Raw genomic sequence first — 24,096 nt, forward strand, 5'->3', positions numbered from 1 at the left:
ATCCTGAAGTGTGCCAACATCTGTATTGGAAGGACAGAACAGACTGGCTGGTGCTCTCAAGGACTCCATCTTCCTGCCATCTCCACAGCTCTAAGGAGAAGCCCAGATCTGCAGTAAATATTTCCCCAGTTCCTCAGCAAAGTTTCCAACCAAGAACACCACGACCTTGGCTGCAGTTCAGCTAAACTCAGACAAACATCCCCACAATGCACAGGTCCTTGCTGGGACACTGGGTTGTATTTCCTCTTGCTTTCCTTGGCTCTGTTCCCATTTCTAGCTCCCAAGGTAAGTGTGAGACAAGAAGAGCCATTAGAAAATATTAACCACCACCTCTCTAAGCCCAGCAAATCAGACAGCAGCACTTTATCTTGCACAGCACACATTCCACAGGAGACTTATCCTAATTTCCAAGGACTGCTTGGAATCCACAAGAATCCAGCTCATGGGATTGATTCTGGAAGGCTGAATGAGCAGCCTTGGGGCCTCAGGGAAAGGACACCACACACTGCCATGTGACACTTGCCACTGTCACCTCTGCTGAAGCCTGGCAATGCTGCCTAGGGCTTGCAGGAGGAACCAAGGGAAAACTTCCAGTCCATCCCTTTAATGCCAGACAAAGGGCAGCAATGAGGGCAAGTGGCTCGGTCAAGTCTGAAGGAAATAATGCACACAAACCATTTGGATTCATTCTATTCCAGGTATGGAATGGCCACTGACCTGCCATGAGCTTCTTCAGCAGCTTCTGGCTCTTGTTGGAGTCCCGCTGAAGAATGTCCTGCTCTTCTTTAGTGCACACCTGAGCAACAGAAGGAAATTAAGCCTTGAGAAGGAAAGACATCACATGGAAAAGATGCCACAGCTTGACCATTTCAGAGCCCTGGACAACAGTTCAGACTGTTTAAAGTGGCAGTGACAACCCACACCTCCTTCTCTTCCCCACAGACATGGGGAGAAGCCTGGAAGCTCATTCTTTACTAAAGAGAAAAGTAGAGTTTGGTCTCTCCCTGTCCTGTGGGTGGACATGTTGCTGATTGAGCTCAAAGGACAAGAGATGAGCTCAGAACTATCCCAAGCAGAACCATGACCCTTAACTCCTTTTTCTTTTCTCTCCTTCTTGGCCACTGGGAGTTAAACTGATCTTTCAAAATAGCAACCAATCTGCTTTAAAACATTTTGCTCTAGCCAGTTAAAATTCTCCTCTCACATGGAGAACAATCCCCTCTGCCATCAATAACTTGTCCCCTTTCTCCAAAAGGTGCCCTTTGAACTGAATCTGGTATCCCAAAGGATCCATATCACACAGGAGTTGAAGGAAAAGCAGGACACTGCTCCTGACAAGGAGATCAGGGCTGTGCCTGGGATGGGGCTGAAGCCTTGCAGAGATTGTGGACACTGCAGAGACACACAGCAGACTGTCAGAAACCAGACAAGCTCCAAAGCCATGTAAATTATGGGGGAAACCTCCTAACAGGTTCTTTCCTTTCCTGATTTAGAACTCTGCAAGAGGAAATTCAATCTGAAGGGCTAATTCAGCCAAATTCTCCAGGTCCAAGCAGGGCACAGAATTCACAGAATCACTGGGTTGGAAGAGACCTTAAAGATCATCGAGTCCAACCCATCATCTCAAATAAACCATGGCATCAAGTGCCATATCCAGTGTATTTTTAAACACACCCAGGGATGGTGACTCCACCACCTCCCTGGGCAGGCCATTCCAGAACTTTCTCACTCTTTCAGTAAAAACTTTTTCCTGATATCCAACCTAAATTTCCATTGGTGCAGCTTGAGACTGTGTCCTTTGGTTCTGGAGAAAGAGCCCAAGCCCAGCTGAGCACAGGCACCTTTCAGGGCGTTGCAGAGTGATGAGGGCAGCCCTGAATCTCCTTTTCTCCAGGCTGAGCACCCCCAGCTCCCTCAGTTGTTCCTCCCAGGGCCTGTGCTCCAAGCCCCTCACAGTAACTCCCTGGTTACTCACCAGGGCCCCACAGAAGAGGCAGGGCCCAGAGCCCTCCTGCTCACACACAATGCGCCCGCACTCCAGGCAGTTGTTGATGAGTTTGTGCTTCTGGCCCAGGCACTCGCAGGCGTGGCGGCCTGGGATGAGCACGGCCAGCCTGTCCTGCCCCTCCCTGGTGTACAGGCTGACATACTTGGGCTTCTTCTTGCAGGAAATGCTACTGCTGCTGACCCCACTGCTGCTCTCCTGGGCCTGGGAAGGGAAAAAATAAACAAACAAACTGGGCAGCAGAGAGCCAGCACTGACCCCCGGGCAGGCCAGGAGCTCAGACAAGTGTTACTCTGCCTCACTGCAATGGAACTTGGACCAGACCCCAGACTGAGCGGAAAGACAAGCTCAGGCCTGCCAGAAAAGCTCCAAGGAATCCAAACAAAGCAAGGACACCAGGATGCACTCGATGTTTGCCACCCATGCCAGCTGGAGCTGGTGGGATTTGGGCAGTGAGTGCTGCTCTCTGTGCTCTGCACAGCCTCATGCCTGTTTAACAGCTCCAAACAGCAGCTCAGCTACTCCTGATGCCCCAGGGTTTGGCTTTTCTGTATTTCAGATTCTGTTCTGCTTTAGTGTGCAAGTCCAGGCTTCATATTAGGAGATAGTAGGGAGCCACAACAATTCCTGCTCTAGCTGGGGACCCAAGGACAGCTGATCCAAATCTCAGCCCCAAGAGCACAAACAACAAGGGCTGAAGAGAGAAAACAGGAAGGATGGGACTGCATGGGCTGAAACTGTAATTGTTTTAGGCCAATATGCCAATAGAACCAAAACTGGGACTTCATGGGCTGCTGGAGCTGTAACTGTTTTGGTCCAAAATGCAAATGGACCAAACTGATAAAAGTGTGTGTGACCCCATAACCTGTGGTCCATTTTGTGGCCATTTTGGGTTGTGCTGCCCAAGGTGGATCCATTGAGGCCTCTTCATAAATCCCTACTTTATTCTTTAGCTCAGTCTAGTCTCTGTTCTGGGTCAACCCTCACAAGGCATCACTCCCAAGCTCATTTCCAAGAGTTATTTAGACTCCCTGTTTGTAGCTGTGCACCCTGGGCATTCCCAGCCATGTCACCTCCCAGCAGCCTCCCCACATCCCACCTGGCACAGCCACCTCAGAAGGAGGTTTTCCACACAGGAGGGTTCAAGTACTGAGCTGTAAAATAAATTCTGCTCCTCCCTCTGTGATCTGGCCTCAGTGATTTCATGATTCACCCCTGAGTTTCAATCTGGTTTAGTGACAAGCAGATGCAGCGTTTCCAGTCCTCCCAGTAAAGTCCAACTGGTTTTAGTGCCACTGCCACATTCACTGCCACCATAAAATACCCAAAAGAAGATAGATCTGCCAAAGTCCTTTTTCTCACTTTTTTTTTAATTTTAATTAAGTTAGAAGGTAACTACAAGGAAATGGAACATCACTGTCCATTTTTAACCCACCAATTCAAAAATCTTGTGGTTTATCCCATAAACACTTTTACAAAATACTTTCAGCCTTTGCAGCCTCCCTGCTCCAAAAAGTTCAATTTAAAAACATGAATTTAAGTTCCACTCCTTACTCAGGAATTGCAGCATTTCCCAGGTTTTGGTGTTTCTATGCTCTTATTCCACAGTTTCTTTCTGAAGTGTTTCAGTTTCTAATTAAAGCTTCAATCAGTGTGAGATAGTTTAAATACAGTAGGAAAGGATGTTCTAACCACTTGGTGACTTCAATTCCCCACCCTCACATCTGATTTAAAGAAATCCCTTTTATTCCTAATTACAGCCTCAACTTCCTGCACCTGCTCTCTCTTCTCAGGTTTTCTAGGGGAGAAAAATCCATGCTGGCATATTTGCTACTTGATTATTTTATCCCAGTTACAGACACAAACAGACACAACCTTTCTCCCCAGCCTGGACATCATAGAAACATGGAAATGGTTAGGTTGGAAAAGCTCTCCAAGATCAGAGACCCATCATTAACTCGCTCTCCTTTCCTCTCTCTCCCTCTCCTTCCCTTTTCTCCATCCTCTCTCCCTCCCCAAGTGCCACATCCACACGATTTTTGAACCCTCCAGTGATGGTGACTCCACCACTGTCCTAGATAGGCCATTCAAGTATCTGACCATGGTTTCCATGAATTTTTTCCCCTAATATCCAACCCAAACCTCTCCTGGCACAGCTTGAAGCCATTTCCTCTCATCCTGTCCCTGTTTCCTGGGAGCAGATGCCAACCCCCATCCAGTTCCACCCTCCTGTCAGGAGTTGTGCAGAGCCACAAGATCCTTCCTGAGCCTCCTTTTCTCCAGGCTGAGCCCTCCCAGCTCCCTCAGCCCCTCCTGGTGCTCCAGACCCTTCCCTGGACACACTCCAGCCCCTCACTGCCTTTCTTGTGAGGGGCCCAAAACTGACCCCAGGATTTGAGGTGTGACCTCAGCGGTGCCCACCTGGGCACCCCAATGTCCCAGACTTTCATTTCCACCTTTCAACCACATCTTCACCAGTGACTGACACCCTCTTTCCCCAGGCAAGCCTTTCCAGTGCCCCCCTGGCCCCATACTCACCTTGGCCAGGTCCAGGGGGGTTTTCACCTCCTCCCCATGAGCGCTGGGCTCGGGCTGTGCCGGGGTCTCCTGCCTGTTCCTCCCTTTGCGCTTCCCCTTCTTGCCCTGCTCCCGCAGCACCTCCAGAGCCTCTGCAGTGGGAGAAGCACAGACACAGGAGCAACACTCAGATCACCCCAAAGCTTCTCTTCTCCAGGCTGAACAACCCCAATTCTCCACAGCCTCTCCTCCCAGCTGAGCTGCTCCATCCTCTGAACGTTCTGGTGCCTCCTCTGGCCTCACTCCAACAGCTCCATGGCCTTCCCGTGCTCGATTGCTCTCACACATCATGAAGCAGATAAAATCTGATGGAGCTGGAGCTCACCAGGCTGTGCAGGGATGGGAGGTGCACAGAAAGAGCTTGGCCTCAGTGGTGCCTCCCACCCTGCTGGGAACCTCAGGAAAGAGCAACACTGGGGACTGAGGAGCAACCAAACTGCTTTTGCCTCTAATAAAACAAGCGAGAGGCTGGGTAAGTGCCAGCAGAAGAAAGATGTCCCTGGGCTCTACTTCATGACTGAAAACAAGTAGCAGCAGCTCTCTGGCCACAGACTTTCCCAGAAAAATCCTACGAAGCTGTGGGAAACTTAGAGGAAAAAAATTCAAACCATTATTATCTCTCTTTCTGTAACCCCTGTTTATAGATATGGTTCTATATATAGTTCTCTAGAGTGTGTTACTGATAGCCACCAATAAATGTATGAGAGGTTTTCACTTTGAGATCAATCAGGTCTTAGGTCCAGCATTGTTTCTATAAGAACTGTAGATTTCTAATAATAAAGTGTCTTTCATGCCTTCTTGTGAAAAATGTGTCTCTTATGATTGGTTTTTTGCAAATATTAAAATGAATATTATATGTGTTAGAAAGTTATGCTGTATTAATTCTGTGTGTTAAATATAGTTTTAGGTTATAGAAAATGTTAAAATAGAAACTATGCTATGTAGGATGCTTTTTTTTTTTTTTTGTAAAGAAAGGACCCACAGTGAGATAGCAGCTACAGGACAACTAAATCTTTCAGAGAAAGAGAATTTATTGCTCCATTATCAGAAGAAATGAACTTCTTCCTGCCTCGAGGGTGCTGTCAGGATTCAGAGGAAGAAGCTGACACTGACCAGACAGAATCCTGTGTTTGAATGGAATTTATGCATCATGTATGAGGTGTATGAATATGCAACAGGCTGTTGTTTTAAGGGTTAATCCTCTGTTAAGGTGGGTCCTTTTTTGGGTTTGTGCTGCCCAGAAAAAGGTACCCAGACTGTCCATAACTCTTTGTCTCTATTGTCACATATTGTCCTGATTCAAATTGTCATTACTTTAATCATATTACTATTTTTATAACCATTCTATTACTAGTAAACTTTTAAAATTTTAAAAACAACTGACTGGCGTTTTTCGCACTTCTGGATCACGAAGTCAATGCTCATTATTACCTGGCTGGGGGCCTGCTACCACAGAAACGGGCTTGAAACTGCCCCAAATCAGGGATGGGATGTATCCATACAGGGATTCGTGGCATGGAATTGTTTGTAAGCACAACAACCGGGTTTATCTGGGAGTTTCCCTCTCTGCAGCACTCACCGTCCTTTTTCCGGTAGGCCGGGAAGGGCTCGGAGGGCAGCTGGGCAGATTTCCTCCACCGGCTCAGCAGCTCTTCCACAAACCAGCTCTTCTTCCCGTCCGTGCCCTGAACAAGGTCCACAACGTACTCCCGGATCTCCTCCTCGTTCGTGATGGACAAGATGTACCTAAAACGGGCCGGGGTGGATAAACATGGGTGAGGGAGAGGATGGTCCGCGCCCTCATGGCACAGGTGGGACATTTATCTTTCCTTTTCCATCAGGTCTCTGTGGTAAGGCCATGGCAGGAGGTGGAACGATGTCACCTTTAGGATCCCTCCCCGACTAAGAGCAATCTGGGATTCTGTCACCTCACATCCCACCTCCCGCCACCTCTCCCCGAATCTCCACCCGAGCCACAATCGCGGGCAAACTCCCGGCAGCTGCTCTGGCACACCGTGTTTCCTCCGAGGAGCCCCTCTCAGAGGGCAGGAGGGCCCCGTCCGACCCCGGCCCCGCTCACCTCACCACGTCCTCGCCCACGTCCAGCCCGAAGTCCCCGCGCAGGTGTTGGACGCACCAGGCCAGGAGCGCGCTGGGCGCCGCCATCTTCCGCGGGGGACGGGAAACGCCGCCGCACCGTCCGGCATCCTCCCCTTCCTTTCCCTTCCCCCCGGGAACGCGGCCGCGGAGCGACCGTTCCGGGACCGGTTCATTCAAACCGGGAATGGCTTGGGTTGGATGGAACCGTAAATCCCCATTCCATTCCATTCCATTCCATTCCATTCCATTCCATTCCATTCCAACCCCGCGCTACGGGCAGCGACACCTCCCGCTAGACCACGTTATTCCAAGCCCCGTTCAGCGCGGCTTTAAACACTTCCAGAGTTGGGACGGCCACAGACGCTCTGTACAACCCGTGCCAGCGCCTCGCCCCCCTCGCAGGGAATTTCTCCCCAACATCCCGCCCAGGCAGAGGAGAGCGGGAAGGGCAGCGGGACGGGGCGGCCCCGCGCTCCATTGGCGGGCTGCGGCCAATGGCGCTGCCGGGGCGGGGCCGGGCCGGGCAGTGCCGGGCAGGGATGGCGCGGACCAAGGTGGATCAGCGTGGTCGTGCCTTCCGCAAGGGTGCGGGAACGGAACGGGACGGGCTCAGGGGGGTTCCGAGCGGGACGGGGGACAGGGATGGAACGGGCTGAGGGGCGGGAAGGGAACGGGACGGGCTCAGGGGGATTCTGAGCGGGAAGAGAACGGAACGTGACGGGCAGGGGAGGGCTGAGGGGGTTCCGAGCGGGCCGGGACGGGCAGGGCTGAGGGGGCGGGACGGGCAGGGCTGGAGGGGGTTCCGAGCGGGAAGGGAACGGGCAGGGCAGGGCTCAAGGGGGTTCCGAACGTGACGGGCAGGGCAGGGCTGAGGGGGGTTCCGAGCGGGAACGGGACGGGCAGGGCTGAGGGGGTTCCGAGGGAGGGAACGGGACGGAGGGGAGGGCTGGGGATCGGCGGGGGAAGGGAACGGGCAGGGCAGAGCTGAGGGGGTTCCGAGCGGAACGTGGCGGGCAAGGCACGGAAGGGCTCAGGGGGTTCCGAGCGCAGAGCTGAGCCCGGTCTTCCCAGCGGGTGGCGGCCAGCGCTCGAAGGCGTGGGCTCCGGCAGCCGCGGCTGAGCCGCGCTCCCAGCAGTGTGGTGCCCGCGTCCCGGCAGGAGAGGTGAGCAGCGGCCCGCGTCAGCGCGCCCTCCACTCGAGTGCCGCCCTTCTCCTCCTCCTCGCTTCCTTCCTTCCTTCCTTCTTTCCCTCTCTCCCTCGCTACTGTGAAAAACGCCAACCACTTGTTGTTAAAATTTTAAAAGTTTAATAGTAATAAAATGGTTGTGAAGATAGTAATATAATTAGAGTAATAAAAATTTGGACAATTACGATTTAGGACAATACAAGACAATAAGAGCAAAGAGTTACAGACCGTCCGGATACCTTATTCTGGGCAAAATAAGCCCAAAAAAGATACATGTTAACAGAGGATTAACCCTTAAAAGCAACAGCCTGTTGCATATTCATACGCCTCATACATGATGCATAAATTCGACTCAAACAAAGGATTCTCAGTGTCAGCTTCTTCCTCTGAATCCTAACGGCATCTTCGGGGCTGAGTGAGGTGGAAGAACTCGATAAGAGAGCAATAAATCCTTTTTCTCTGAAAGATTCTGGTGTCCTGTGGCTGCTATCTCCGTGCAAGTCCCCTCTTTAAAAAAGCACCTTACATAGCATAGTTTCTATTGTAACATTATGTTATAGCCTAAAACTATATTTAACACCCTACTTAAGAAAATTAACACAGCGTAACTTTCTAACATCATACATGTAACATTTGCAAGAAGCCAATCATAAAATACACGTATTTCACACTACGTTCTTTCTTCTTTCCTTCCCTCCCTCCTCCTCCTCTCTCTCCTTCCTTCCTTCCTCCCTCCCTTTGCCCCTCCCGTCCTCCCTCCCGTCCTGCCCAGGCTGACCCGGCGCTCCCCGCAGGTGAGCGGCGCCCCGTGGGGCTGAACCGGGTGTGTGTGAGGCCGGTGCCCGCCTGGCAAAGGGGCATCAGCGACTTCCTGCAGCTGCCATCCAAGGAGAGCCGCGCATCCGACGGAGACACGCCCGGGACCAGCGGCCTGGAGTGGGTACTGGGGCAAGGGGAGGTGTGCAAACCCAGGGAATATTTCTGTGTCTGCTCTGGGGTGCCCTGACCCCCAGGGAGCACTGACTTTGACCCTCATTCATGGAGGAAGTTTCCTAAATTCCAGAATAGACTGGAATCCACAGAAGTGTGAAATAGATTATAGAGAGTAGTGTAGGTGTATCACAAAATTTAGGGTTTGAGATTTTTAGTATGTTGTGGATGGAACGGAGATGGAGGTGTCATCCTGAGTTTCTTCTTAATGCTTCTTCTTCCTTTTTCTCCATGGGTTATGGTGGCATTTTGTAATTGGGCAGAAAAGTCTGCATTGCAGCTCTGTGGGATCAGTTATTGGGTTAAAAGGGAAAATAATCCAGGTGTCAGTTCTTCATTGGATAGTTTAGTCTTAAAAGACCTTGTAAAATGAGATTGTTGGCCATTTTGTGCCTTCTAATGAAAAGCTGCTGAACTCACAGTAGTGAGACTGTTTTAGTGATAAGAAATAATAAACACTTGAGTCTGAACATGAACTAGCCTCTCAAGTGCCTTCAGTCCAGACCCAGAGAAACCAACAACTGGGCCCACCACAGGGAAGCAAGCTGTGATTATTTTTTCTCTGTGAAACTCCATTTTTGGAGGGGCAAGTTGACAGTGTGTCTCCTGACCTCTGTGTCCTCATGGAAGTGATGTTTCTCACCAAATCTGGCAAAGTTTTCAGGGACCTCATCAAGGTTCCTGAAAATGGGTGGAGTAACTGGTAGTTCAGGCAAGTTCTTACTGCTCAGGCATAACTTTGCCAGCACAGTAAAGTTTTGGAGAAGCTTAGGAGAGCACTAACAACTTCCACGTGCCAGGAATTGAAATTGAATGGCTTTTCCAAGCTGGAGCCTCAGAGATTAACTGTAGGCTGCACTACTGACTAAAAAGGCAGCAGTATAAAATATTGTCTCAGACTCTGTTTTCCATAGGGAATTCTGGGTTGGAACTCCATTTTCCCACCAAATACAGGTATTTCCAAACTGCTAGGGGGAGCCCATAAGAATTGGCCCCAAATTGTCCTGCAGGACAAGCAGACAAAGGCTTTTAAGTGCATCCCACCTGTTGGTGAAACAGAAAACGTTTGCTGTAGCACAGGAAAGCTTTCATCCCTTTAATCTGGAGTTTGCTGGGCTGAACAAGAACAAGGTGGTGGGAAGAGAACACAGGATAAAGGAGCCCCTGTCAGTCCTGATGCCTCAAGGTCTAACTAAGTCATTGGGCTTTGGGAAAAGGGCTTTGTTAGCCTTTCAAACCAGAGCTGGTTCCTGCTAATGCTTTTGAAATAATTCTCCTTACAGAGCTCGGCCCCTGCCCCTGGATCCTGCTGAAGAGAGAGAGTGCTTGGAGGAAGAGTAGATGTGACCTGACCTCGATTTTCATGTTAAAATGCTCCTCCTACTCCAGCTGGGTTTTGTACATTTGCATAGCTCTTTACTTTTTTTTATTACTTCCTTTCAACTTTTGTACGAGCCTTAAAGTCTGAGAGATGGCACAAACACTGGAGAAATTAATTAGTTTTTACTGTTTGGCACTTAATTTTCATTGTAAAGCACTGGTTTAATTTTTATCTTGGTTTGCTTGAGTTCCTCCTGCTTTTGTCTTTCATCTTCTGCCTGCCTTGTGTTTGTGCAAGACTTGCATGATCATGGTTGTTCCGTTACTGCAAAGCAGATCCTCGTTTTTAATAAACTGAAACCATCTGAGCACACACCTGTGCTGTGTCTTTGCTGCAGTAAAAGCTGTTAATGAAGATTTCTTTGTCCAAAAATAAGAAACTGGATTTGGAAAGACACTGGAGAGGTGGGTGGGCAGCTGAAATTTGCTCTGATTAGAGGTGAAGTTTAATTAAAACAAACTGGCTGTTCTAAAGAATCAGAACTCTGAAAGCTGAGGTGGCAATAAATGGCTAAAACTAAATAAATCTTGTTATTGTGGGTGTTTTAACATTGCCACATAACTTTTGGGGAAATTCATAGGAAAAAAGCAAGTGTGGCCTTGTGCTAGCTCTTGATGTCAGGGGTTCTGCTTCTGCTCTTCCTCAGAAGCTCCCTGAAATTATCATGATATTGTTGAGCAAATGAAAAAGGGAAGTTTGGAGGAGATTAAAATTAAAATTTAAATTTAGCACACCAGGAGAGTTTAGTGGCAGCTCTTGTAGGTCAGCCTGCTGGGGAAAGCAGTGAATGCTGTAAAAACCTCTTCCTAAAAGTCTATTGATAAAAAGGAGAGTTGTCACAGAAAAGCAATTCAAGTTTGAATGAGAAGCTGCAATTGATTGCTCCTAAATAGAATTTTTTTAAGATTATGTAAATTAAGGGGGAAGATCTGAACAAGCCAGACTTCTTTGCCCAAACATGACACAAACCATCATCACAGGGACAGGAGGGGAAGGATGGGAGCTGCTCATCAAGGAGCAATGTTGGGATCTCAGCTGGTCACAGTGACCTGAGAAAAGCTGGAAAGTCTCTTTATGCAGCCTGGCGCTTGAAGAAGGAGTCAGGGCTCTTCATTTCTTGGTCTCAAGGTTGTTTATTGTTTTTTATCTATAAAATTCTTTCTCCTGTCCTGCCAAGGTCAGCTCAGCAAGACAGTCCCAGGCACTCTGCCTTCCTCCATTTGTTATTCTACAAACTACATATACAATATTTACAATTACTTCCCAATACCTATCAGCTATATTAGACACTGAGCTTCTACTCTAAACCAATCTGTAAGTGCCACCATCACAGCAGAAGATGGGTGTTGGGAATTTAGCTGCTAGAAAATAGAAAAGTACAAAACCATGGCTAATTCCAAGTCCTGCACCTGTGTTGATAGCATGTCCTTGGGCCTAGCTGTAGTGTGATAACAAACAGAGAAAGAGACATGAGAAAAGAAAGTGTAACCCCTAAGGAATGAAGATGAGTTAATGCTATAGTTTAACCAATAGATTGCTTGGCTTACAGAATATTCATAAGCTTATTATTTGCTGTATAAGTGTTTGATGCTTTCTTCAATAAACGGGACCGGACCAGACCTGAAAGGCCTGTGATGAACCAACTGGTGTCCTGGTCCCCTTCCTTCGACAGATGGGGACCAAGAAGAAGAAGGAGAAAGGCTGGACACACCCAGTTCCCTCCATCTTGCCTCCCAAACCCCCATTCCAGAAACCCCAAAATCTACTTTTCCACCCCGTGATAACTTCACTATTATTCTACCTAAACTGTAGTGGCTTGCTGATCTTCATATAAGGTTGGTAATTTGCTCCACAGGCGATAATCAAACCCACAGGTGTTCTGGGCTCTGTGCCAGGGTCTCTGAGCCCCCTGGCAGGGTCTTGGCTGTCCTGGACAGCCAGAGGGATGCTCTGGGTTCCCACAGAGCAATGCTCATGGAGACCTGAACCACAGATCCCAGAAGGGTTTGGGATGGAAGGGACCTCAAAGCTCATCCCCTGCCATGGGCAGGGACACCTTCCACGAGCCCAGGGTGCTCCAAGCCCTGGCTTTGGACACTTCCAGGGATAGGGCAGCTTCTCTGGGAAATCTCTGCCAGAGCCTCACCATGCTCACAGGAAAAATTCCTTCCCAATATCCCATCTAACCCTGCCCTCTGGCCGTGGGAAACCATTCCCCCTTGTCCTGGCACTCCAGGCCCTTGTAAAAACAATCTCTCTCCATGTTTCTTGCTGCCTCCTTCAGTCACCCCAAAGCTTCTCCTCTCCAGGCTGAACAACCCCAATTCTCCCAGCCTCTCCTCCCAGCTGAGCTGCTCCATCCTCTGAACGTTCTGGTGCCTCCTCTGGCCTCACTCCAACAGCTCCATGGCCTTCCCGTGCTGGATTGCTCTCACACATCATGAAGCAGATAAAATCTGATGGAGCTGGAGCTCACCAGGCTGTGCAGGGATGGGAGGTGCACAGAAAGAGCTTGGCCTCAGTGGTGCCTCCCACCCTGCTGGGAACCTCAGGAAAGAGCAACACTGGGGATTGAGGAGCAACCAAACTGCTTTTGCCTCTAATAAATAAATAAACATGCTCCCTCTGCACAGATAAAATCCAAATGTTTGCAACAGGACCTGCAGCCTTAAAGCTGAGTTTTCAATAGGAACAAAATGCAGGAGAAGATGTTTATTTGGCTGCTTTCCTGCCCCAATGGGAATACAGGAGGGTGACCTTCAGCCCACCCTCCCTGGGGCTGGAGCTGATTTAGCTCCAGCTGTGCCCCTGCTGCTAATCTTTGAGTCTAGAGGGAAACAGGAGCAGCACCCAGCTCTTCTGAAAATAAGGGAAAAAATTAGAAAAGGAGAGAATGCTAAAGCTCAGGAGCTTCTGTCAACCCAAAATAAAATTTATAACTAAGACCAGACTTGTAAGAGGTTTCCATGTCCAAAAGCTTGCCTGGTTGCGTTTTTTGGGTTTTTTTCCAGCTACTGTTGCTCCAATAAAAATCTCCTTAGAATGCTGAAGAGAGCTGCCCCTATGCTGACACCTGTGCTGAAGGATTTCCATCAATCTCAAGAAGTGCTTCAATCCAACAATATAATTAATAGTGAAATTTAATGTGGTAAAGAGGGGTCATGCACAGTGCTGAAAATTAATTTACAGATAAATTGTTTGTATCACTGTCCTGGGTGTAATGTTACAGTACCTAACAGGTTTTCCCTGTGAAATGGGATTTCCACAGTCTTTGGGCAAGAGGTGTGCTCCAGAGAAACCTCCTAAGGGGAACAATCAGCTGGAAATCCAGTCAGTATTACTTTTATATCTTTAGAGTGGTTCTTACTTCTGAGGTAATTTCTTGTAATTTTAAGGGATTATGCTATAATAATGATATTTTGGTTAAATCCATATGAACACCACAACTCATTGACAGCCTCTGCCAGGGCCTGAAGGGGCTCCAGGAGAGCTGGAGAGGGACTGGGGACAAGGAATGGAGGGACAGCACACAGGGAATGGCTCCCACTGCCAGAGGGCAGGGATGGATGGGATATTGGGGAGAAATTCCTCCTTGTGAGGGTGGGCAGGCCCTGGCACAGCGTGCCCAGAGCAGCTGTGGCTGCCAAGGCCAAGTTTGATGGTGCTTAGAGCACCCAGGAAGAGTGGAAAGTGTTCCAGGGGGATGGATTGAGAGGAATTCAAGGACATTTTCCAACCCAATCCAGTCCGTGGCTGCGCCACTTTCCAACACTTTGAAACGCTTTTCAGTACCCCGGGCTGACCGTAGATGTCAGCAGCAGCTTCAGCTACAAACCCCGGGCTGTGCCAGCGACCAGACAAGGCTCCTCCTGCCTCGGACCCGTTTATTTAGGAAACGTGAAGAGAATATATAAATGTATGGACGGGAGACTGGAATTGCTCATTTCCTGAGCCTGTGCTATCTTGCCAGGTAAGGAAATGGCTCCAGCAAAATCACCCTCCATGTCACCGGCTGAATCCCTGTGGCTTCCTCGAACCCAGCGGTGTGCAGGGTCAGGGATGGGCAACCCACTCCCCCCAGCAGCTTCATTTCCATCCTCACACATAGAATTTTCTTCCAATAGTCCAAATAATGATTTATCTGACCCCTGACCTTGAGAACAGCACGGCCCTGAGAGCACTAATGAGCAATAAACTGCTCTCAGCTGAGCCTGCTATTCATTTCTGAAGGTCCAGGAGCTCCTTTTGACCCCGGCTGGGGCACCCACACCTTTCCCCAGGGGATGCTGGATGTACCCACATCACAAATGAGAGCTCAGGGGGTCACTGCTGGCACAAGTGGGCATGTGGTTCAGCAGGAGCTGTTGGATGCTCCAAAAACAGCTGCAAAGTGAGCAAACAAAGGAGAGGAGATGGAAGTGTTTAGGAAATAATAATTCCCGAGGGCCTAATATATTGAATTTTAAACCTTACTGGGCAAAATGATCTTTGTTTGGGCAAGAGACAGTGATGGAACAGACTCCATCCCATCTCATCCCCATAGCCTAAGGCTTTTTCTCACAGGGATAATCACAAACTGCTGCTGCTCCAGAGCACTTTTGAGCTTTTCCTTGCAGGCCCCTTCTCCCCTGAACAGGCCAGACAGCCCATTTCTGTTGGATTTAGCTGGAAGGAAGGAAGGAAGGAAGGATCCCCTGCTGCTGTCCTGCTCAGGGGGGCAGCTGCTCGGCGGGGACAGCAGATGTCTGGGCCATGGGGACACAGACAGAGGGGAGGGGAGCAGGGCCATCAGCTGTCAGGCTGCCGACCTCGTACCCCGCCGTGGGAAATCCACTGCCAAATCTCAGCGATCTCATCCCCACATGAGGGAGTTTCATCTTTTTTTTTTTTTCTGATTTTCAAGGCTTTTTCTGTTACCAGACCGTGTCCAATTTATAGCCATGATTGTTGACTTCCCATCTTTGGAGTGCAGCCTCCCTGCTGGGGACACTGTGCTGTAGAGTTCAGGTGTTGCCTGCTTGTGTTAAGGGAGATACACTCGACTCCTTCTAGAGCTAATTTTGCTAAATTCCAAACCTGTTCATGTATATTCCTGCTGTGGATTGAGTATTTACAGGGCTGTTTCTACGGGAAGAGAGACAAGTGAGACCTCAGTACCCCTCTGGTTTCACCTCTCTGCCAAATCATGCGCTTTAAAGCTTTGTCTCCCCTTTAACTTTGCTTTTTTCCCCTTTGGACGTTTCTCAGAAGGATATGAGGTCTGTGTCTGCAGGGTCCCCCTGCCCACGCTGGGGCGGTGCCTCCCTGTGCCTGATGCTCAACAGGAGCTTCATTGTCCTCGCCTGTGCTGGGACAAAGGGGGATTGTCCTGCCCACCACGAGCTGCTCCATCCCGACCAGAGATGCAGGAAGAAAAGCAGGATGTTTCCCTTCTCTGCATGATAAGGTGCTTGGGAATCAGGCTGGAATCTCACCTGTCTGGGCTGAGGATGAGGAGGCAAGGAACTTCCACTGGGGTGCTCCTCACTCACCCCAAACGTTTTTGGGTCAATTTTGACCCCTCCTTTATTCAACACACAGGCTGGTGTTCAGATAAACTCCCAAGGGATTATCACAGGGCTAATGAGAATCCACACGTTTAATAGGACTTAGCAGAAGAACTGCTCGGACTAAAATTGATGATAAATCATTTTTTTCAGAATTAAAATGCTCCTTGGGAGTGCCCAGAGGGTTCAGAGCAGAAAAAAAATGGGAGCTGAATTGCAAAAAATGCCTCTCTCTTTGATCAAAGGTATTGTCAATATTGTGATATCCACATTATTATTATTTTGCACAGAAAATAGTGCAAAGAATGAGAAAATAAGCTCATTTTGGAGCAGAGGTTCAGGGTAGGGTTTGACAGGATGCTGCCAGGACAGGCTTTTCAGGTGCCTGGATTGAGACATTCTGCTTTTGATATTGACAAATTAAAAGGTTTAATCAGAAATATTAAGCCTTTATTAAACCTATACTGAGTCAGCCAAGTGTGTATAGCTCTGAAAAGAGAAAGCAAAAACCTAAAGTGAAATGTCCATTTTTATTAGAACTGGTCTTTGTTTTCTGGTTAACTACAGCATCAGGGAAAAATTTCTAAGCTCAGCCTCAGGATTATGAAGTAGTAGGGGAAATGGATAATTTTAATGCTTAAATTCTGGATCTGCACACATTTTCCAAATAAACCTTTGCTTTACCCTTGGTGGGGCCCATATGCTGGCAAGCTGTTATGTGTGTGGCTGGATAATGGGATTGTCCCAGGCTGGAGGCCTGCACACCAGGGAGGAAGGTTTTCCTCACGGTGTTTTTAACCATTTTCAAGGCGTGAGCAACCTGGTTGGGTGGAAGGTGTCACAGCCCATGGCAGGGAGGGAATAAGATGGGCTTTAAGGTCCCTTCCAACCCAAAGCAGTCTGTGATTCCAAGATTCTATGAATATATCAGTTTAAATGCCAAGTTCTTCACCAGAATCAGCTTGGCAGCATCTAGGTGACAACACCAGTGGCTTTCTGCTCCTCTTCCACAGATTCAAGGAATGGTTTGGGTTGGAAGGGATCACCCCAGTGGGTGCTGAAGCCTGGAGGATGCTGAGCCCCAATGGGGTGCTGAGCTGAGCCCTGGCTGATGCTGAGCACCAGAGGAAGCAGAGCTCTATTGGGTGCTGAGCCAGGTTGGTACTGAGCCACAGAGGATGCAGAGCTCCATTGGGTGCTGAGCCCAGCTTTGTGCTGAGAACCAATGGAGTGCCAAGCTGAGCCCTGGAGGGTGCTGAGCCCCAGAAGATGCAGAGCCCCATTGGGTGCTGAGCCCAGCTTTGTGCTGAGAACCAATGGAGTGCCAAGCTGAGCCCTGGAGGGTGCTGAGCCCCAGAAGATGCAGAGCCCCATTGGGTGCTGAGCCCAGCTTTGTGCTGAGCCCTGGAGGATGCTGAGTTCCAGTGGAGTGTCATGCTGAGCCTGGTAGGTGCTGAGCCCTGGAGGATGCTGAGTTCCAGAGGATGCAAAGCCCCACTGGGTGCTGAGCCCGGTTGCTGCTGAGTCCCGAAAGGTGCTGAGCCCCGGCTGAGGCAGAGCCCCAGAGGAAGCAGAGCCCCATGGGGTGCTGAGCCCAGCTTTGTGCTGAGCTCCAGTGGGTGCTGAGCCCCAGAGGATGCTGAGTCCCATCGGAGGGCCAAGCTGAGCCCTGGAGGATGCTGACCCCCGGTTGTTACAGAACCCCGGCGGGTGCTGAGTCCTGGAGGGTGCTGAGCCCGGCTGCTGCTGAGCCCGGCCGGCAGCGGAGCCCCCGTGGCCGCGGTCCCGCCGCGCTTCCCGCCCGCCGCTTCCTCCTGGCAACGCCACGCGGTTTCCAGGGCCGGCGGTGCCCCGGAAGCGGCGCGGGCGCGGCGCGGCCATAGGGCGGAGCCGCGCGGGGCGGTGCCGGCGCCGAGCGCTGCCGGGTCGGGCTGTGGCCGTCGAGTGCCGTGAGGGAGGAGCTGCGGCGGGCGCGGGGAGAGCAGCGGCGGCTCCGGCCCGGCCCAGCCCGGCCCGGCCCGCCCGGGGAGCGCAGCGCCGGCGGAGCAGGTACGGCCGCGGGGCGCGGGCGGCGGGGCCCGGGCGGGGGGCGGTGCTCGCGGCCCGCCCGCCGCGGAGCCTCCGCCGGGCTCGGCGCTGCCGGTGCGGCGGGAGCGGCTCCGGCCGGGCGGGCGGGCGGGCGGAGGAGCCGCCGTGGGGCGGCCCTAGGGAGCCCCGGGCGGGGCGGCGGGCGGGGGTCGCGGCTCCGCCGGGGTGTGGGCGAGGGGAGCGGGGCGGGCTCGGGGCGCCGGGCTGGTGCTGCCGGCGGGGCGGAGCGGCGGGATTGGATCGGGGGAAGGCGGCAGCCCCAGCTGAGGGGCTGTCCCGGGAGAGCCGGGCACGGACCTGCCCGGGGAGGAACGGGAGGTGCCACCTTCCTCCCTGGTGGTGTTCCCAGTGCTCTGTGGAGCTGGAGGTGTATCAGCAACTTATTTGTGTGAAGAAGTTGTGTGTCCCCCCTACGTCTGGGAAGTGTTTCCATGAGGGTTGAGGTTTGTTGTCTTATCCAAATAATGGAGTCGGGATGGTTTGGGTTGGAAAGATCTCAAAGGTCATCTCATTGCAGCCCCTGCCATGGGCAGGGACCCCTTTCACCAGAGCAGGCTGCTCCAAACCACGGCCAGGCTGGCCTTGGACACCTCCAGGGATGGGGCAGCCTCTGCTCCTCAGGAGGGTGACATCTGCCCTTGCAAATGTTTCACTGCTACCAACAGTCCCCTTTAGCCTGTCTCGACAGTGACTTCTCTGTTCCTGGGAAGTCTTCTGAGCAGAGTCCAAGCTCTGTTGAGCTGCCTCCTGTGCCTGACTCGTGTGACATTTTCTACCTTGCTCATTTCTGGGCTCACCGTGACCTGCCTGCAGTCCCCCTGTCACGGGTGTGACCTCAGACTGGACTGGTTTTTTTTTTTTACTAGTGACCTAATGCCTGTCAGCTTGTGCAGCCACTCCCCAAGTTCTTCAGGATCTGCTTTTCCTTCTCTCAGCTGCCCAGCTGTGATTTACCCAGACAAACCATCTCCACATCCCTGGTTCTCTGCTGTGCTGGTAACTCAGTCCCTCTTGGGAGAGGATGATGGGTGAACTGGGAATCACGAGCTTTGTTCCTATTGAGAAGCTCTTATCAAATATTAGCAGCACTTTCCCACAGACACATTCCAAAAAACACAAAGAGTGCCTTTGAATTATGAATTATTTGCAGAGATTCAGGCTGCAGAATTCCTCAGTGCTTGCCAGTGGCTCAAGTTTTAGAAGTGCCACCTGGGTGGTGAAGTGTTACTGATGAGAGAGTTTGGGTTTCATGGCATTGCTGTTGAAGAGGGATGCACACCATGGTTATTTCCACGTGAAGCTGGGCTCACACTGGAGCTCCTGGAGCCAGGGATGAGCTGGAGGTGCTGCCAGTGATAAATACCAGCAGGAGTTCTGTTCAGGGAAGGTGACCGCTGGCAAGGTGTGACCCGATAAGAAAAGAATTTAAACATCATGGTGTGTCATAAAAAAAATCATTATTAGTAAAAACCCATGCGGATGTATTTAGTAATAGGGAGGATGGAGGTGAGGGGTGCCAGGCAGATCTCACTTCCCATGCTGAAGGTCTGGCCGCCGGTGTAGCGGCACCGCTGATGCTCCAGCCTTTTGGCAAAAACCTTGCTGACTCCAGTGAAATCTTAGACTATTGGCCTGATAAAATCAGGCCTTTATGCTCACACCCTGCGTAAGCACCTCGGCTTTTTTCAGATACCAAGTGTTTCTTGAAACAGCTCCTGCCCTGAAATCGCATTTTCTGGACTGGGCTGGTGCATTTTGTATTCTTTAGGAGATGCTGGGTGCTGAGGAAGAGGAGTCTCCTCTCTCTGCTTTCCTCTGCAAGTCTATAACTGTGTGTTTTCAACTGCTGGCCAAAAAGTCCTCACAAGTTTGGGCCAGTTTGGGCTCCTTGCTGCGTTTTGTGTAAGTTCTGTTTTCTGGACATGAGATCTGGGAACTCACACCAGATTCTCACAATAAATTTATCTGGGACATACCTGCCTGTATTTATGCCAGAGTTGCTTCCTGTAAATCAGCTCTTCTCTCTGTTGGTGCTTTTGGAAAGCTTGGCCCAGCTGTTGGCTCCTTATTTTCAAAGCACAGTCACTCTTTTCCAGGTTCTCTTGTTGCTCTCTTTCCTGCTCATGTTTGCAGGGCAGGGAATGGCTCTCTGGGATGCTGTGCCATGCCATGGATAATTCCTTTGTGCTGGTATCCTTCATGGCAGAGATAGGTTGGTGGCTCATAGCATGGCAACAAGCTCACATCCTGTCTCTCTTTTTGCTTGGATTTTAAAGAGTTTTCCAGTTCATAGCAGTGTTTGTTGTGAAGTGCCTCATTCCAGCCCATCTATCTTGCTCTTCCATAGGAGTTTTCATGCTGTTCTCTGTGTTGGCAACAGCGTGGTTTGCTGTGCCAGAGTCAGTGATGGAAAATATTCAGGCAGGTTCAGAGCTCCACTCTGAGGGGAGCTGTGAGCTGGGCAAGATCCTGAGTCCATCCTGGTCCACAGCCACTTGCTGCTTTCCCTGCTCCCCTTTTCCAGCCCTTAGGAAGCGATCAGCCCCTGTGTATTTTCAGGTTAACAGATGAAATCCTGTGTAATGCCTTAAAAAGTGCTACCAGATGAGACCAGGAATCCATCTGGCCTGGTATCCTGCTCACTGGTAACCAGGAGCAGATGCTTGGGGAGGGGAGAACACAAACACAGCAGATCTAATCCAGGGAAATAGTGCTTTATTTTTCTCTCTCCAGCAGTTCATGACCTCCCTGAGCCAGGTGTCGAATTTAGGAACCTTCACACTGCTCTTCATGATAGTCATGATTTTAGGAAAATACTTTTTCCATTCCTGGCAGTCTCTTGGCTGAATTCTCCTCATATATTTTGACTTTCTGTGGCTCTTCTTGTATCTCATGTCATTTCCAGCTCTGCTTCAGCCTCCTTGAGACAGGTACGGGGTGGGGCACAGGACAACAGAGGACATTGACAGAGGTGCTGGATTATATTTATGGTATAAAAATATATTTATATTTTTAGAAATATTTTAGGGGTATTTTTCCTATATTATAGTCTCTGTAATTACAAGTGTTGTGCTTGTTCATTAGTGATCTTGGAGCCATGGTTTTTGGTGGAATATTCTGCTGTAGTCCTGCTTTCCCAGGGTTGGTTTGAGTTCAGTCTCTCGTGTCTCCTGAAGTTGATTTTAGGGTGGTTGTTCCTGATGTGCTGCTCTGTGAATTGTATCACCCACTCATATCACGAGATTTTACTGCAATTCCTTGGAGTCATTGCTCTTATTTACTTCTCATCCTGAATTATTCAGAGTAGCAAATGTTGTCATCTTAGTAACACAGCTCAGTGTAAAGCAGAATCCTTTGGTGAGTCCCTCCTGCTGCAGAACGGACCAGTGATACATTTTTCCCCCTCCTTTACCTGTTATTTATGTACATGAAGGGTTTTTCCTTTTATCCTGTAGTTTTCCTCTCCAGAGAGCTTTGATGGATTCTGCCATGTAGTATCTTGCTTTTTTTCAATGGAGTATATCAGCTGATTTCCCCCTTGTTGATGTGCTCTGTCCACTGCCAAAGGAAGAAGGAAAAGGAGAAAAAAGAACAGCAGCCCCTGACTCCTGAGGCATGGCTTCATTTTGTACAATATAATTATCCCTGCAGCAGTTTAGGCTGGTCTTTAGGCCAGCTCTGGTTTGCCCAGGCTCTGCTGAATGGTTCTGTGAAAGCTGGGCCAGGAGACTTTGGGGTACCAGCTTTAACCAAGGGCACTTCCCCATCTCCTCGTGTATGACTTTGGGTAAAGTGAGGCTGTTGCTGTCACCTCATCATCTTTTGCCACCAAAAGCCTGATTTTTGAAGTCTGATTTCAAGCAGGGAGAGAGGAGGTGGCCAAGCTCAACAGAGTTTGTATAAAACACAATTTTAATTTTTGAGAGATGTTGTCCGATGATTGATTAACACAATAATGGATCGTGTGACTTCTAACCTTTTTTTCCTTACTAAAAGTAATATTAGTAGTTTAGATTTTGTAATTTTAGATTTTGTTTCCTTCCTGGACATTTAGCCTTGCTGTAGAGACGGGCTGGCTTTGATTATTTGGTCAGATCACACTGTAGGGCTCACACCAATATTCCAACTGCTATCCAAGGTGAAGGCAGGAATTAATTCAGATGAGATGTTTGGATGAAATTCTTCTCTGTGAGGGTGGGGTGGCCCTGGCACAGAGCAGCTGTGTCTGCCCCATCCCTGGAAGTGTCCAAGGCCAGGCTGGACAGGATTTGGGGCACCCAAAGGCTCTGCTTTTCTGGTTTAAACTTGTAATTCTGATGTACAGGGGATTTCTTGTTGACACAGAAAACTTGAGGTGCTCAAATGGTGGTGTCAGCTTAGGTCCTCTGAATATTTGCTTACTCCTTGTGTTTTTTTAATGTCTAGTGGCTCCTTACTCTCCACTGTGTTTTAAATGAGCTTGCTCTGTCCACTTGCAAACCAGACATTTGAGGTTTTTCCATCATGCTTTTAGACTTACAGCATTTGTGAAGAAACACTGCTGACCCTTGTTTTTTGTCTTTCCATCTGACTTGCACTGTGTTGATTTTTTTTTTTCCCAGCTGTGGATTTTCACATGGCTAATTCTTGTCCCATCTGTAGGAGTTCTTGAGGAGGTGAAGCTCTTATGAATCACCTTCTTTACCACCTTGAGGGTGGTAAAGCCCTGGCACAGGTTTTCCAGAGCAGCTGTGGCTGCCCCACCCATGGAAATGTCCAAGGTCAGGCTGGATGGGACCTGGAGCAGCCTGGGATACTGGGAGGTGTCCCTGCCCATGGCAGGGGATGGAATGGGATGGGCTTTAAGATCCTTCCAACCCAAACCATTCTGGGATTCTGTGAAGTGGTAAAAATCTCAGAATTTTTGTACCTGCTTCATCTCTATCTTCCACATTAACACCCCCCAGCCCTCGACCTTTGTTTTGTACTTGAGGGAGGAGATATTTGAATTACTTGTTAAATGGCCCGTTTAATTTCTGGTTCATGAGACTCTCCCTACCTTTTAAACAATCCCTTTTTTTCCTAGAAATTGGCAAAAGCAACAATGAAACTCACTAGGGGTGAAATTACCATTTTTTCCTGGCTTTTCATATGTTCTTCCTTCTTGTCAGATCCATTTGGATCTCCTGCAATGGATAGGTGTCTCTTACCTGTCTGAATCTTCTGGTTTGCTTTGCTCATCTTTGAGCAAATCTCTTCAGGAGAACAGCTTAAAAGCCTGAAAAGCTGACAGTGATTCCACCCTCAAGATCAGCCTGACAATTTCTGTGTTGTGGAAGACAATGGAATAGCTTGGATTCGCTACTCTGAGCATTTAATGCAGGAATTGGGGATATTCACCAGGGAGATGGGAAAATTGTTTTCCTGTCTGCTCTCCTGCTCTTTTTTTTTTTTTTTCTCCCCCCCCTTCTTCTTACAGTTCTATTATGACATTCCTTTAGGCTGGGAATATTGTGGCTGTTTACAAAGATGTGAAGGTTTTTCTGCAGCCCCAAATCTTTTTCCTGAGGTCATCCTGTCTCTGTAGCTCTCTTAGATGAGTTGGCCACGTTGTGTGGGGTGCATTAGAGGAGGCCACATCATTTATTAAATATCCTGAGTAGCTGCTGTCCTATATACATGTTTTAATGTCTAGTGATAAAGCCTGAGGAGTTCAGTGCTGAGGTTAAAAAACCTCTGAAATACCTGCTTCCTATAGAGCTGCTCCTTTTTCCCAGCCCACAAGGAATTTGCTGTGCATCAGTGCCAGAGGTAGTTACATCAAGTTGTAGGAGAAACCTATTTGAACTCTGTGAAACCAACCTGCCTGACGTGTTTCCTGGAGCTATTTATTTTATGTTAGAGAAGATGATCTCTAACATAAGGGTGGCGAGGCCCTGGCACAGGTAATATCTTGTTTGTAGAAATAAGCCAGACTCACTGTTCCTTTGTTTTGCACATTCATTTCTGAGTTACAAGTCAGAGGATAGATTCAGATAATTTCAGCTGTCATCCTTCACATTAATGGAGGGCTCACAACAGGGAAAATGAACACAGGAAATCTGTCTGCATCAGTCTTGTGCTCAGCAAGGAGGGGTTCATAGATTGACTCATTGATTTGTTCAGGTTGGCATCACCTTTAAGATCATTGAGCCCAGCCATTAATGTTACTTCTCATGTCTGGAATTCTTTAGGTGGGTTTTG

The 24,096-nt window shown here is 49.4% G+C and overlaps 2 protein-coding genes and 1 long non-coding RNA gene across 4 annotated transcripts in view; 2 read left to right on the top strand and 1 right to left on the bottom strand.

Moving 5' to 3' along the window:
* TRIP4 (thyroid hormone receptor interactor 4) overlaps window positions 1-7,097 on the bottom strand; it is a 30,288-nt gene extending 23,191 nt beyond the window's left edge. Inside the window, exons 1-5 of the mRNA XM_064721950.1 lie at window positions 6,663-7,097; window positions 6,162-6,328; window positions 4,544-4,674; window positions 1,976-2,209; window positions 718-796 (exon numbers count right to left, since the gene is read on the bottom strand). Of these exons, the coding sequence (XP_064578020.1) occupies window positions 718-796; window positions 1,976-2,209; window positions 4,544-4,674; window positions 6,162-6,328; window positions 6,663-6,940 (889 nt within the window). The 5' untranslated portion in view covers window positions 6,941-7,097. The remainder of the gene's footprint in view (window positions 1-717; window positions 797-1,975; window positions 2,210-4,543; window positions 4,675-6,161; window positions 6,329-6,662) is intronic.
* Window positions 7,098-8,828: 1,731 nt separating this feature from the next.
* On the top strand, window positions 8,829-10,169 carry LOC135452139 (uncharacterized). Its single transcript, XR_010441539.1, has 3 exons — window positions 8,829-9,813; window positions 9,935-10,045; window positions 10,143-10,169. It is a non-coding gene; the product is annotated as an uncharacterized LOC135452139 (long non-coding RNA).
* A 7,528-nt stretch (window positions 10,170-17,697) lies between these two features.
* CSNK1G1 (casein kinase 1 gamma 1) overlaps window positions 17,698-24,096 on the top strand; it is a 91,438-nt gene continuing 85,039 nt past the window's right edge. For both annotated transcript variants that reach the window (XM_064721933.1, XM_064721934.1), the window contains exon 1: window positions 17,698-17,835. The gene's annotated coding sequence lies outside the window, so the exon portion shown is untranslated. The remainder of the gene's footprint in view (window positions 17,836-24,096) is intronic.

Source organism: Zonotrichia leucophrys, chromosome 10 (assembly GCF_028769735.1).
Source record: "Zonotrichia leucophrys gambelii isolate GWCS_2022_RI chromosome 10, RI_Zleu_2.0, whole genome shotgun sequence".
NCBI classification, from domain to species: domain Eukaryota; kingdom Metazoa; phylum Chordata; class Aves; order Passeriformes; family Passerellidae; genus Zonotrichia; species Zonotrichia leucophrys.